The sequence below is a fragment of the Aspergillus brasiliensis genome, assembly GCF_001889945.1.
Source record: "Aspergillus brasiliensis CBS 101740 unplaced genomic scaffold ASPBRscaffold_6, whole genome shotgun sequence".
In the NCBI taxonomy this organism is placed as follows: domain Eukaryota; kingdom Fungi; phylum Ascomycota; class Eurotiomycetes; order Eurotiales; family Aspergillaceae; genus Aspergillus; species Aspergillus brasiliensis.
In genome coordinates, this window is record NW_027137447.1 from 721727 (window position 1) to 735545 (window position 13819).

The 13819-nt window shown below is 49.6% G+C and overlaps 5 protein-coding genes and 3 non-coding genes across 8 annotated transcripts; 6 read left to right on the forward strand and 2 right to left on the reverse strand.

The window, feature by feature from the left end:
* The first annotated feature begins 395 nt into the window (after positions 1-395).
* On the forward strand, positions 396-2346 carry ASPBRDRAFT_75112 (uncharacterized protein). Its single transcript, XM_067629267.1, has 6 exons — positions 396-576; positions 643-692; positions 741-857; positions 909-1060; positions 1115-1483; positions 1539-2346. Exons 1-6 carry the CDS (start codon positions 430-432, stop codon positions 2198-2200), a joined length of 1497 nt encoding a protein of 498 aa, XP_067479014.1. The 5' UTR covers positions 396-429; the 3' UTR covers positions 2201-2346.
* Positions 2347-3265: 919 nt separating this feature from the next.
* Positions 3266-4175, forward strand: ASPBRDRAFT_124876 (uncharacterized protein; the record flags this gene model as incomplete). The annotated part of the gene is made up of 2 exons (XM_067617737.1): positions 3266-3559; positions 3612-4175. The coding sequence occupies 2 exons, from the start codon at positions 3266-3268 to the stop codon at positions 4173-4175; spliced, it is 858 nt and encodes a 285-aa protein (XP_067479015.1).
* Positions 4176-4793: 618 nt separating this feature from the next.
* Positions 4794-6065, forward strand: ASPBRDRAFT_43144 (5'-methylthioadenosine/S-adenosylhomocysteine nucleosidase family protein). Its single transcript, XM_067624933.1, has one exon. It carries the CDS (start codon positions 4834-4836, stop codon positions 6010-6012), a length of 1179 nt encoding a protein of 392 aa, XP_067479016.1. The 5' UTR covers positions 4794-4833; the 3' UTR covers positions 6013-6065.
* Positions 6066-6273: 208 nt separating this feature from the next.
* ASPBRDRAFT_t152 lies at positions 6274-6346 on the reverse strand. The gene has a single exon. It is a non-coding gene; the product is annotated as a tRNA-Phe (tRNA).
* A 256-nt stretch (positions 6347-6602) lies between these two features.
* Positions 6603-8112, reverse strand: ASPBRDRAFT_43145 (glycoside hydrolase family protein). Its single transcript, XM_067624934.1, has one exon. The coding sequence runs from the start codon at positions 7866-7868 to the stop codon at positions 6810-6812; it is 1059 nt and encodes a 352-aa protein (XP_067479017.1). The 5' UTR covers positions 7869-8112; the 3' UTR covers positions 6603-6809.
* A 1670-nt stretch (positions 8113-9782) lies between these two features.
* Positions 9783-11627, forward strand: ASPBRDRAFT_75116 (glycoside hydrolase family 72 protein; the record flags this gene model as incomplete). Its single annotated transcript, XM_067629268.1, has 5 exons — positions 9783-9860; positions 9910-9947; positions 10001-10033; positions 10078-10802; positions 10850-11627. 5 exons carry the CDS (start codon positions 9783-9785, stop codon positions 11545-11547), a joined length of 1572 nt encoding a protein of 523 aa, XP_067479018.1. The 3' UTR covers positions 11548-11627.
* Positions 11628-11829: 202 nt separating this feature from the next.
* ASPBRDRAFT_t144 lies at positions 11830-11927 on the forward strand. The gene has a single exon. It is a non-coding gene; the product is annotated as a tRNA-Cys (tRNA).
* Positions 11928-13241: 1314 nt separating this feature from the next.
* Positions 13242-13314, forward strand: ASPBRDRAFT_t145. The gene has a single exon. It is a non-coding gene; the product is annotated as a tRNA-Lys (tRNA).
* The last annotated feature ends 505 nt before the right edge of the window (positions 13315-13819 follow it).

The window sequence follows — 13819 nt, forward strand, 5'->3', positions numbered from 1 at the left end:
AGTAAGTCCGACTAAAACAGGTATATATCAGTCCACTCGGAACCCCCAGACCAGACATCTCACCCGAAGCCCTATCAGCCAAGCACCAGTCACACCAAGCTTGATATCAACGTGGATGAAATGGTGCGCTTCATCAGCATCGCATCTGATCCACGGGTCCACACACGTGAACCCGCCGGCGGCAATGATTGGTTCGGCTCCACCGAGCTTGATGGGATGCAACCAATGGCAGCGACTGGCGATAACAAGGATGAGATCCCCCGTTGCGACGGGCTGCTGATTGGTGGTCACGCTTGCATACGCATGTAACCATCCCAGGAGCAGGGCTACACGCCCTGATAAAAACCTGCCCTCGTGCTCATTCAGCTGGGGGAGATTGAAATTTCTAAAATCATCTCCTGTTGATGTTCTTGACGCCGTGCCATCGCAATGTCTGCTGAGAACTCGTGGAAAGACTCCCAGTCGAAGGATGTTGGCGTCCTGGAGACACACGTCCAGCCCGTCGATACCTCCGATGCTGATCCTTCGGCTGAGGTGTCCCGCCAGAAACAGAGTCTCTCCGATTATTTAACCATTGTCAGTTCCCTCTATACCTACTTTGGTTGCATACCGCCGTGCACATAGTGACTGACTGTCATCTAGCTCGCTAGTGGATTCGCCCTGATCAGTGATGGCTATCAGAATAACCTCATGTACTTCCCCCGGACAATGCGCCGATGTAACCCGCTGATAAGGTACAGGACGATGACCAACGTCCTTCTCAAGGCAGAATACCCCAAGCAATACGTCTCGACGGTGTCTACGCGGGTATCAAATGCCTTGCTGGTGGGAGAAATCATTGGTCAGATTGTCATCGGGTATGTTTGACATCCGTTTATCGCAAAGGAAACCTCCTAACCATACGCTAGTCTGACATGCGACTACATCGGACGCAAAGCTGCCATGGTCTTCACCACCCTGATGATCGTCATCGGCGGTATCCTGGCCACCGCATCGCACGGTGTCACTATCAACGGCATGTTCTGGATGCTGACAGTCTCGCGTGGTATTATCGGTTTCGGTACGTGTTTAGCTCCTTCTTTACTGGATTGGCCTCATCGTGCTAATTGTTCAGGAACTGGTGGTGAATATCCCGCCTCTTCAGTGTCGGCATCCGAAACCGCCAATGACTTGACTCTGAAGCAGCGCGGTCCAGCTTTCATCATGGTGACTAACTTCCCACTGTCATTCGGTGGTCCCTTTGCGGTTCTGGTGTTCTTGATTGTCTTCTCAGCATGCCAGCAATCCCACTACAGCACCGTCTGGCGCGTCTGCTTTGGTATCGGGTGCATCTGGCCCCTGTCCGTGTTCTACTTCCGATGGCGCATGCTGAACTCGGCGCTCTATCGCCGCGGAGCCATCAAGAAACAGGTTCCATATGGCCTGGTGATTCGCTACTACTGGAAGTCACTCATTGGAACCTGTGGTGCCTGGTTCCTATACGGTTCGTACCCTTTCCCATCACCTAATCTCTCAACCACATCTAACCCTCAACGCAGACTTCGTCACCTTCCCCAACGGCGTCTTCTCCGCCACCATCATCTCCTCCGTAGTCGGCGACAGCTCGATCCTTAAAACCGGGGAATGGCAGCTCCTCCTCGGCGCCATCTCCCTGCCCGGTGTCTTCCTCGGCGCTCTGCTCTGCAACAAACTCGGTCGCAAAAACGTCATGATGATCGGATTCGGCGGCTACCTCATTTTCGGCCTGATTATTGGCTGTGCGTACGAGAAAATCACCAAGATCATCCCCCTCTTCGTGGTCTTCTACGGCCTTATGCAGAGTTCCGGCAACTTCGGCCCGGGAAACATGCTCGGCTTGCTGTCATCGGAGCTGTATGCCACCGGTGTTCGGGGTACCTGCTATGGAATCTCTGCGGCTGTGGGGAAAGCAGGTGGTGCGATTGGTACGCAAGCGTTTACTCCTATTGAGAATAATCTGGGGAAAAAGTGGACGTTCATCATTGCCGCGATTTGCGGTGTCGTGGGGATCTTGGTAACGTATTTCTTTGTTCCGGATATCTCGGGTGAGGATTTGAGAATCCGTGATGAGAAATTCCGGGCCTACCTGGTGTCGAAGGGGTGGGATGGGGCGATGGGTGAGGATGATATGCAGGCCTTGGCGGATGAGGGCATTCCGCCGTCTTTCAGGGAGGAAAAGTGATAGTTGTTCCTTTTTGAGATAGGGTGGACCAATGGTATATGGATTTCTAATGAGTTTATGGACCACTTGCGGTCACCAATAATGTCTTAGCAGACTTACTAATTCATGTTCAAAGAAGCAATAAGATCTCCGTTATGACGAAGGGGTTAGACATTATTTGTAAAATCGAAGCCCCTGCATCTATGATAAAGAAAGGAGCGCCCTAGTGATACCCTATCTTCTAGAGCTGTTCTGGCAGGAAAGTACTGTCCACCCTTTATCCCTTGATTGGCGTGTTCCATCACTTCCATGGTCTTCAACAATCTCGGATCTACATCTGTGGCTACCAATGAAGCAAGGGATTTCCCTGGGAAGTGATTTCCGCACCCCAACCACCCCTCGGGGACCTGCATACCCGCCCTGGCATGCAACGGTTACCAAGGGGTGGGCTTGACAGGACACCGTTGTGGGGGGACTCATGTTGTGAGAGCCAACACTGGATGCATTCACCTGGTTTTACAGTATCCAGGTTCGCGTCCGGTCAGTCAAACCAACATAGCAGCGTGGTATATCTAGTGGAATATAGCATGTCAGCAGGACACTGCAGGTATAGGGAGCTCATTAAGGTAGTGAATCTAGTTGACAAATACTGTTTCATGTTCTGCACAACGCATAACATTCCTGCCTTGTTGATCGGGCTCACTATCAATGGCGTTCTTCAATGGTCTTGCGTATACCCCAGGAATCCAGTTGGAAACTCTCTGTCAATACCAGCACACCATGAATCAAGAATCTGGAAGCAAAGACCCAGTCGGAACCTTCCTCTTCTTATATCCCCCAGGGGCTCTGTCACAGACATATTCCCTTCGATAAGATAGTCCCCACAGCTTCCTGATCGGGAACAAGTAGCCCGGGTAAGGAATCCGCATCGTTACGCAAAGTCTCACAAGCCCTTTGTTTATATGCCTTAGACTGACTCTGTCAATTATCTTAATAAATACTTTCTTTCTTTCTTTCTTTCTTTCTTACTTTCTTCTTTAAGGGTCATATCTTATCCACCTTCGAACTCTGCATCAGGCAGCCACCATGAAAAGAACTATGCACACCCTCTGGGCCCTCCTTCCAACCTATATTTCCCTAGCAGCTGCATCATCATGCTACGCACCCGACGGATCACAAGTGTCCAGCTCGATATATCAACCATGCGGATCCATCCCCGGTGTCCATTCAATGTGCTGCAAACTCAACGCCGAATATCCAGACACATGTGATCCCTCAGGACTTTGTCTAACAAGCGAAGGAGCATATTACCGAGAGTTCTGCACGGATCAATCATGGAACTCGACTAATTGTCTACCCAAGGATATCTGTGGTAATCAGGTTTGTCTCCCCTTTGCGCAGCAAACTCATAAGCAACTAATGATATTGGTAGAACGGCGGCAACTCCGACTGGACCTACCAATTAACCGACTGCGGCGACGGCTCCTGGTGCTGCGGCAGTACCAGAGCCTGCTGCAACACCTACGAGACATTTACTCTCGACTCGGCCCTCGCCAAATCTACTTCCAATTCAGATTCTTCCGACTCAAGTGCGAATTCCGTCGATTCTAGCTCATCATCAAAGTCCGGTTCTAATTCTAATTCTACCTCTACTTCAGATACCGATTCCAATCCCTCTGCTACCTCTGCTCCCTCGTCGACAGGAACTGGAATTTTGTTGGGCGACGGTAGCAGCGGCCAGTTAAATGCCGATAAATCGAAGATGATCGCCATTGGCGTCGGAGTTGGGATACCGCTGGCGTGTGTAGCCGTGGCTATGTTGGGCGCGGGATATATCTGGGGCAGGAGGAGTATGGTGAAGGAGCTGCAGCCGAAGTTCCAACCTCGGATTCTGAATATCCCGCTGGAGAAGCCAAAGGGTGAGGTAGGGCGTCCGCGGACGGCGGATGATGCGTCGAGCGTGTCTCATTGTTTGGAGGTAGTGCGGAGCGGTTAGATATAGGTTGAGAGGGATTGGAAGAAGTTCTTGTGGCGTAGGGTGGTTGTCGTTGTGTTACTAGGTTTGAGTTTGCCGGGCTATTGCTCTCCCCGTTTGTGTGTATTGATATCCCTTTGTACTATTATATTGGCGAGTTGCTTGGATTTTTGAAATAGTGTTTAATTAATTTAATTGATACCTTGTTGCTGCTTGCTTCCTGCTACAATACCTCTCTTTTCCTTCGTATTGCTATGCTTCGTATTAAACTTCGACTGAGGTAAACTTTCTAAGTTGTCAATAGGGGCATGCATGCTACGAATAGTTTCTGGCAGCTCTTACGAGCTTAGTTCCTACTCGCGATGACAGCCTTTTGACACAACATTAACAACTCATCCTGCATTAGACCCGCGACAGCTGCAGCCAAGACAAGGCTAGACTGTAGCCTCATCCTACCCACCCTTCTAGCCAGCACCGTCACCTCAGCACTCGGCGCTTAACCCTCCACCAGATATATATCCACCAACCATACAGCATATATAACCGCCAACAAAAACCGAAACACTTACTATAAAGAGTCCCATATAATCCAACACCCATCCCACATCCCATACTATAATAATATATACATATAACCGCTTTCCACACCACACAACTACACCCCACCCCTAAATTCACAATGTCCCCAACTACAACAACAAGAAAGAATCCTCCACCCCTTCACACCTACAAAATCGCATACATCACCGCCCTCCCCAAAGAACAAACCGCTGTCCTCGCCACCTTTGACTCCATCCACCACCATCAATTCCCTACCCCCTTAACCGACAAAAATACCTACACCCTCGGCTGCATATCCCACCATAACATCGTGCTACTCTGCCTGCCTACCATGGGGACAATCGCCGCTGCGAGCGCAGTCACATCTCTTCTTCATACCTTTCCATCTATTGATTTTGTTATCCTGGTTGGTGTTGGGGGCGGTATTCCGAGTAATGGGGTCCGATTGGGTGATGTGGTGGTTAGTGTACCTGTTAGTGGTGGGTATGGGGGAGTGGTAGCCTGGGATAGGGGGATGCTAGCTGAGGACGGTGTTGTTGTTGTTGATCAAAATAAGGGCGGGGCTGGTAGGAGGTTAAAGGAAGGTCTAGGGCTGGGTGTGAGGAGGGTATTGGATGGATTAAAGCATGACGGTGATAGTATGGTTGTGAGAAAAGGAATTAATGGGTGCCTGGATGATGTAGAGGAAAGGTTTCCTCGATTAGTACCGAGGTGGACGAGATGTGATGGGTTGAAAGATCCGGTATTACGCCGGTGGCGTGTGTGTTCATATTTATGGTTGGTGGGATGGGTGGTGTGGAAGATGATTATGGCGAGTGTTGTAGAGTTGCTTGGGTTATGGGGGTTTGAAATGGTAGGTTCTGAATTCGATGGGGAGATGGGGAAGGGGAAGATGAACAGGGCAAGGGCAAGGGAGAAGAAAGAACGCAACATCCGTGTTCATTACGGTCTTATTGCCTCTGGGAATTTTGTTGTCAAGGATGCTAGGGCGCGTGATGCTCTGAGCAATGGCTTTGAGGACGGTATCCTCTGTGTGGAGATGGAGGCAGCGGGGGTGATGGATCAGATTCCGTGTATTGTTGTCAGAGGAATCTGTGATTATGCGGACTCGGGGAAGAATAAGGACTGGCAGGAGTACGCTGCTATGGTTGCTGCGGCGTATGCTAGGGTTCTTCTGGAGTCTTTGTCGCCTGAAGATGTGGATATGGTTGACGATACGGGGGATATACCTGGGGGTTCTCAGGAATTGGAGGAGTCGGGAACTCTGGTTGGGTTGAACCTGGGTATTCAGCTCTGATAGATATATGCAATATATATTTAGCTGCCGTACAGCGAACGCTTTAAGAAGGCTACTCATGTTATTCATTGCATCATACTGTGAAGAGCACAATTGCTTCCATATTGGGATAGCAACTTATGCCTATATTTTCTTCTTAGAGTATATAGTTCACTGTTGTCCATTCACCTTGGCTCACGGGTTAGAGACATGGCCAATTCAAAGGCAATATGGCATAATGGAGCTCTACCGAGAGGAACGGAAAAAAAAAAACAAAAAGAATGGGACAAGCCGGGCTTGAACCGGCCACCTCCAGATCTTCAGTCTGACGCGCTCCCAGATGCGCCATTGTCCCTTGATGTTGAAATGGCCACAAATACTGTTACATAGACCAGAGAAAAGTATAAAGCCAAATAATGAGGTTACTCAATCGCAGTGGAGGCGAGATCAACTTCTGGATGAGTTTGCCGATCTATGATTGTCACGCCAAGAATCTACCCGATGGCTCTGACCATTCGATCTGAATTAAGTTGAGGTTAGTCTAACCTTAGATCACTATTCGATGCTAATAATTATGTAGGATAACCTGGCAGCTAATTCTATCGTGTACTTCTTGATCTACATAATAGCCAGGAGTGCCATCGAAGCTTTATTATAGTGAAAAAATATCATGGAGAATATCTCTTATTAACAGCCAATATCTGCGCAAGCAGCAAAAAATAAATGAGTTGAATGCAAGCAAGCCAAACACAACCAGCACATGAAGCATCACGTCCAACGTTCTACAAACATCTAATGTGAAGGGGAAAACAACACATCTACCATCCGGATGCCGGCTTCGTGGGCTGCGAGTTCCAGGCAGCCTGCGGCGTAGCAGAAGCTGTCTTGGTGTGCTTGACAGTCTTGGTGGATGTAACGAATTTAGTAGTCTTGACTGTCTTCGTAGCATCCGCAGACTTGGTCGTGGTGGTCTTGGAAGACTCTGTAGTCTTGGTTGACTTGGAGGTAGTCTTGGTGGAGGTAGTCTTGGTGGAAGTAGTCTTGGTGGAAGTCTTCGTCGAAGTCTTAGTTGACGTGGTCTCGGAGCCAGAAGAAGACGAAGACGTCGAAACATAAACCTTGCCCAGGGCGTTGACGGAACCACTGGTGAGCAAGTACTTGTTTGCGGTATAGAAATAGGCGTACCGGCCCACCTTGGCTTCAGAATCCATCCACTGCATAGATTTCTCAAGGAACGTCTTAGCCGTGGCCTCGTTGCTGATGCCGTTGGTATCAGCGTCAAGGGCGAACTCGGTGAGCCAGACCTCATCGATATCATACTTTGCAGCAGCGTCGATAGCCTCCTTCATGAACGACTCGAGCTGTGCGAACGATCCACCGTACCAGTGGACAGCCATAGCGGAGATGTTGCAGCTCTTGCAATCGCTCATGAAGGTCTTGAACCAGCTGAGGCCTTCCCCGGACTGGGTGGAGGAAGTGACGGCGGGACTGACGAGCTTGGCGCGGTCTCCGTATGGGGTGATATACTCCTTGTACAAGGTGGCAGCCTTGGAAGCACCGATGTTGGCCTGCGAGGCGTTGTCCGGCTCGTTGAAACCCAAGATATGTTTGCTGCCATCCTTCAATGCAGTCTCCACGGCAGATTTCCAATCATCCACAGAATCAGTCCCCCAGAGCATCGGCACAAATTCTACACCCGATGGCATATTCCCGTTCTTCTTCATGTCCCAGTTGTATGACCACGACATACTTCCCGACTTGCTGTTCGCGAGGGTACGGACAAGTGAGGCATCGTTGTAGGCTGCACCGCGCTTGCTGGAGGCCGCTGCTAAGGTAGCCACCAGGGCAGCAGTGAAGAGCTTTGAGAAAGAGACCATGTTGCTAGAGCTTCTGTTGTATATCGCAAGTTCTCGCTGTGCAAATGAAAATAATGAATGTGATAGACGAGTTAAAAGAGAGTGATATGTCTCGTCAGAGTAAAGAGCGATTGAGCTATAAGGAATGACACTGTGCACAGCACAGGACTAAAACAACAAAAAGGGAAGCACGAGTAAGACGCAAAACCCAGGGAAAAGGGCGGTTTTATGTAGGTACACTACATGATGGGCAGTTCTCAGTAACTACCACAGACATCCCTGCATCAGCCAACAGTAACCAGCCAAGTCCGGTCTCATCCTGGGACATATTAAGGGTCAGTTAGATCCCAAACTCTGGCTTACGATAGGTTACATTAGCTCGAACAGGAGCTCATGCAGCAAACGTAAAACCGCAGTCCATGGGGCCAAATGGCACGAACAGGTCTGACTGGCAACTCCTGTTTGTTCACAGCCCGGTCAGCTGGACCATACTAACCAAGTTGGCACAGCTCGTTGGGGGCCATCTCATCGATATATTTGGTTTCGAGCTGATGATGCTTTCCCTGAATGGGAATAGAGTGTGCATAAATCATGTGATGTATTATGAAACCACGTGTGGATGCTGCTTATCTCAGCTGCCGCTTAGTAAGGAGAAATGCAATTCACGTGATATTAATTCTGGAAAAAAAAGTGAAGGATCGGCGGGTCAAATCTGGTGGATCTCGGATGATGTCTATTCCATCATTCATGATATCGCTCTGCAGATTGAGAATCCGGGATAACCCACTGCAGTCCTGAATGAGATTAGTCGAGACTTAAGATTCAACTACTTTTCTCGCCTACGAAAGCATGATGTAGATGGCATAAACACGAGGTTCGAGTGTAGGCGCCATTCGCCACGAAGGAGGCGCAGGCCTGACTCGTTAAGTTCGCCTTATCGAACGTTCGTGGAAGACTGCTAATTCAGACTCGGAAGAGACTCTGATTCGGAGGTGGTTTCCGCATTGGTTGGCGGCGACAACAATGGCTCAGCCAACCGGGCCGAGTGCACGTACCTTTTCGAAAATTAAACCATTCAGTTTCCTTGCAAACAAAATCCTCATCCAGAAATAGTATTCTTTCCAACTAGCGATGTCCTTGTACCCTCCACTTTAAGCTTGATTGTAGTCGAGGCTCCGTCGTGGATGGGGGCGACGTGAGAATGATAAGATAGACTGCTTTTGCGAGGCATTGGATTTGTTCTCGGGAGTGAAACCGAGTAATCATAGCAGGATTTGACGCTTGCCCATCTCCCGAAGTGGGTCGGTAGGCAGCCATTTATGTGGACGAGTGTTGATTGATTGGATTGACCACCTAAGGTTCTCGGCTAGTGCCGTTCTCATACGCATGCACTTACGTGATGTTCTCCTATACCCAGAAGCCCTATCCCATTCAGGCTTCGCTTCACAGATGCAGACTTCCGGAGTCCCGGTACGGAGTCAACACATTGAATGGATATTTGGAGTCTTGTCTCAGATGACTGGTGAGGATACTTGTGTCGTGGCGAAGGCTTGACTTATATGTTCGGACCAAACTGAGTGGGGATCCAGCAATGGCTCCTATCTATACTGGCGATGGCCGCGTGGGGTATTCGCGGACCTCTGACGCGTCACCACCTATTCATGGAATCAAGGGGATGAAAGCATAGACGGTTTTCTTGGCCGTGGGAAGTTGGACTCAGGACTCCACCGGTGTGGCAGCACTTGTACAAAAGCCCTCCTGGTCGCGGAGGGTGATGAAGTTGCCAAACTCCCACTCTCGTTAATAGTCCGGCATTGGTAGACCCAAGCTCAACTTTTGCTGTCCATTAGACTTTCTTTCGTTTGCAGTGTTTTGTTTATATACCAGTTCTCTCGTTTGTTCTCGCCGACTCTTTAATTTACGAAGCATATCACTATGAGACTCCTCCATCTGGCTGCTGGTGCAGCCCTTTTCGCCAGCTCAGCGCTCGCCGTCGACCCCATCGAAATCAAGGTATATCCTATGCCCTTCTCTGTGAAGTTGCAGTGCTCATTCCATCTAGGGTTCCAAGTTCTTCTACTCCAGCAATGACACTCAATTGTGAGTACATCTAAGATACTTCGACGTACAAAATCATAACTAACATGTTACAGCTTCCTTCGTGGTGTTGCGTATCAGAGTCGGTAGCCATCCTCCTGGAACACCGTTCAAAACTAATTCTCGCAGAGAGCACTACTGCCGACCCCTTGAGCTCCAAGACCACCTGCGAGCGTGACATCCCCTACATGAAGGAGCTGCGCACCAACGTCATCCGTACCTATGACATCGACCCTACCGCCGACCACGATGACTGCATGCAGCTGCTCGCCGACGCAGGTATCTACGTTATTGCCGACCTCTCCAACACGAGTGTCGCCATCGACCGCAGTGACCCGGCCTGGCAGCTCACCCTCTACAACCGCTACACCAGTGTCATCGACGCCATGGCCGGCTACAACAACACTCTTGGCTTCTTTGCTGGCAACGAAATTGCCAACAGCGTTGGAACCACTGAGGCCATGCCTTACGTCAAGGCTGCCATTCGTGATATGAAGACCTACATCAGCAACAAGGGCTACCGTACCATTGGTGTGGGCTACGCCACGGCTGACGTTTCCTCCATCCGTGCCGACCTGGCCGACTACATCAACTGCCAGTCGGAGTCTGTCGGTATTGACTTCTTCGGTTACAACATCTACTCCTGGTGCGGTAACTCGACCTACTCGGAGTCGGGATACGAGGACCGCACTGAAGAGTTTGCCAACTACTCCGTCCCTGTCTTCTTCTCCGAGTACGGCTGCAACAGTGTCACTCCCCGTACCTTTACCGAAGTTGCGGCCCTCTATGGCGACGCGATGTCCAAGGTCTGGTCCGGTGGTATCGTCTACGAGTACTTCCAAGACACCAACGACTATGGTGCGTGCCTATCTCCTATCTGCTACTCAACTAAGCTAATTTCACAGGCTTGGTCTCCGTCATCGACAGCACCAGTGTCAGCACCATGACCGACTTCAGCTACTACTCCAAGGAAATCGCCAGCGCCACCCCGAGCAGCACCAACAAGGCCTCCTACACCCCCACCAACACCGCCCTCCGCAGCTGCCCTACCGAAGGCTCCTCCTGGAAGGCCAAGGCCTCTCCCCTGCCCCCGACCCCGGACGCGGATCTCTGTGAATGCATGGTCGACGCCGCCACCTGCACCGTCAAGAGCTCCCTCGACTCCGACGACATCGGTGACCTGATGGGCACCGTCTGCGGTATGATGTCCTGCTCCGGTATCACCGGCAACGGCACCACCGGCAAGTACGGCGCCTACAGCATGTGCAACAGCAAGCAGCAGCTCGTCTTCGTCCTGAACGAGTACTACCAGAGCCAAAGCTCGGCCGGTAACACCGCCTCGGCTTGCAGCTGGGGTGGCTCCGCTACCACCAAGTCGGCTACCTCGGCCACCGGTACCTGCAAGACTCTGATGTCTCAGGCGGGTACTGCCGGTACGGGTATCGTTTCTTCGACTGCCACTGCTGGATCGAGCGGTTCAACTGCCTCGTCTACTTCCAGCTCTAGCACTAGTGGTGCCAAGGCTGTCAATGTCGGTTACTTCCAGTTGGCTGTTTACGCCGCCGTTGCTGTTGTTAGCGGATTCGCTATGATTATGTTGTAGATGGATTAACCTAGAGACCACTGTTGTGTGGATAGATCGCTCCAGCGTTCGAAGTGTTTTTCTTCATTGATATCTTGTTTCTATTGCTGCTCTTGTTGATCGAGTCTGTACTTGACAATTGAACAATATTATATCTTTATCAGTATATATTTATCTTCAATTACTAGCCTGAACATAATACCTCTGTGCAATGCAAATAACATCCAACCTATTTTTCTACCACTACCACAGTAAATGTCCCTTAACAACGAAACTAACTTGCCACTAATATAACAATTAGACAACACTTTGGCCGAGTGGTTAAGGCCTGCTACTACACCTCCGTACTAGCTGATTAGCCTGTGGGTTCGCCCGCCTGGGTTAGAGTCCCAGAGGTGTCGCATATCTTTTTCCACTTTTTTTTTTGTCGGACCGACCCACTTTAGCAAGATGATCGTTTATCGCAGTGGAGTTCGCTTCCATTTTTTGGTCAATGGTTAATCATTTATGCGTGTTTCTATAATTTTCATGCGCAGTGGAGGTCAATGTATCAATGGGCTGTCTTGGCGGTGGTGTTGAGTTGGATTATGTGGAGCTGAATGAGGAGGGAGCATGCTGGTGGGTTTATATATACCCGTGGTATCTATTCTAGTCATGGAAGGCTGTTCTGAGGGCATGTTCTATATTTGCTGATGGTAGCGAGATGGGATGGTCAGATCATCTGCTCTCCAGCCATCCCAGTCCCGCCTCGGTTACCAGACTCTTGCTCCGCTGACAATTTCATTCTTGTTCTATATACTCCACTGGAAGGCTATATACAGATTACAGACTACCGGGGGATGCAAGCATGAGATAATGCTGCCGTTGACTGCGATCTTACAGTGAGTGTCCGTCCATCGACTCGGTTTCCCCTCGGTAATTCATGACAACACAAACCGGTGCGATAAATGAGTGTACCAGAGACAGTGCTATGCGTGGTAAAACAATACTCCGTTCCCTTCACTATGTGCCTGTTCGTATGGTTGGCCAGTGGCTGGTGGCTTTTCTGAGTCGAATACAAGGGTGCTGTAACGGTGAACCTGTGAAAGTGACCACTAGACAATAATTATCCGGTCTAAAGCTGAGCTCCAAACAGTCCACTTCCTATACGGGGTATATATTTTAGGGAAGCCAGCGCCACGGGCATGATGGATCTTCCATACAGACGATTTGGTGGGGAATGCGCGCCGCAGTTTCCCTGTTCGGCTGCGGGTTAATGCGCTCTGTGGCACGTAGTATTTACCATGACAGTAGTGGTGCTGGTGAGCGTCAGGTATGAACGTGGGTTGTCACTGATAATACTGGTATAGTACTAGTATCTTCGGCAGTACTAATTTGGCTTTACTGCATTCACGTTATGTAAGTGTTAATACTGGTAGTAGCATACTGAATCATACCTGGAATATAGATTAGTACACCACAACCAGCCATATATTAGGCAATGGGGCCTTCGCTGACGACTTACTGCGCATTTATTATAGCATAAGTCTCAACTGACATAGAATTAGTATATCAGAATACCACACAGAACGCCAAGATTGGGTAGGCCAGATGACAACAGTTGAGGGTTGATGACAGTGCCGATAGGATGATGCAGGCCATGCACAGTGGACAGGCGAGAAAGTCTATCAGCAGCCGATATAGAGCAAAAAGGAAAAGCATCTTTCACCGAACTAGCCCGGCTAGCTCAATCGGTAGAGCGTGAGACTCTTAATCTCAAGGCTGCGGGTTCGAGCCCCGCGTTGGGCTTTCTTTTTTCTTTTTTGCCTCTGAAGCAACTCTCCCTCCCTACGTGGTTTTTCTTACTTTTTTTTTTTTTTTATATTTTTTTATTTTCATTACGACAGTAACAAAAGCAGGAGAAAACATGGATCGCACCCATAGCCGCTACACAATCAAACTCAGAAACGATATTATCGGTGTGCTCTCGTCGGCTGTGTCTCTAATATGTTGGCCGCCATCACCTACTCCTGTTCACCCTGTTTGCTCCTGATAAGCTTGCGGGTAAGCCCACTGACGATCACCCCACTGAGCCACCAGAGAGCTCGGATCTCCCAGTGGGATTCTTCGACAAGGGGAGAGAGTCCAGGCCAATCTACTAACAAGATCGGACAGACGCTACAACAGACTACATTAACTCCTCGCCAAACTGAGTATTTCTCCTACATTAGAATCCGTGGTAATGAACATCAATAATTGGAAAGTTGCTGGATCACCCTCGTATCCTATCAACGATAGAAGAGGGGAAATACTC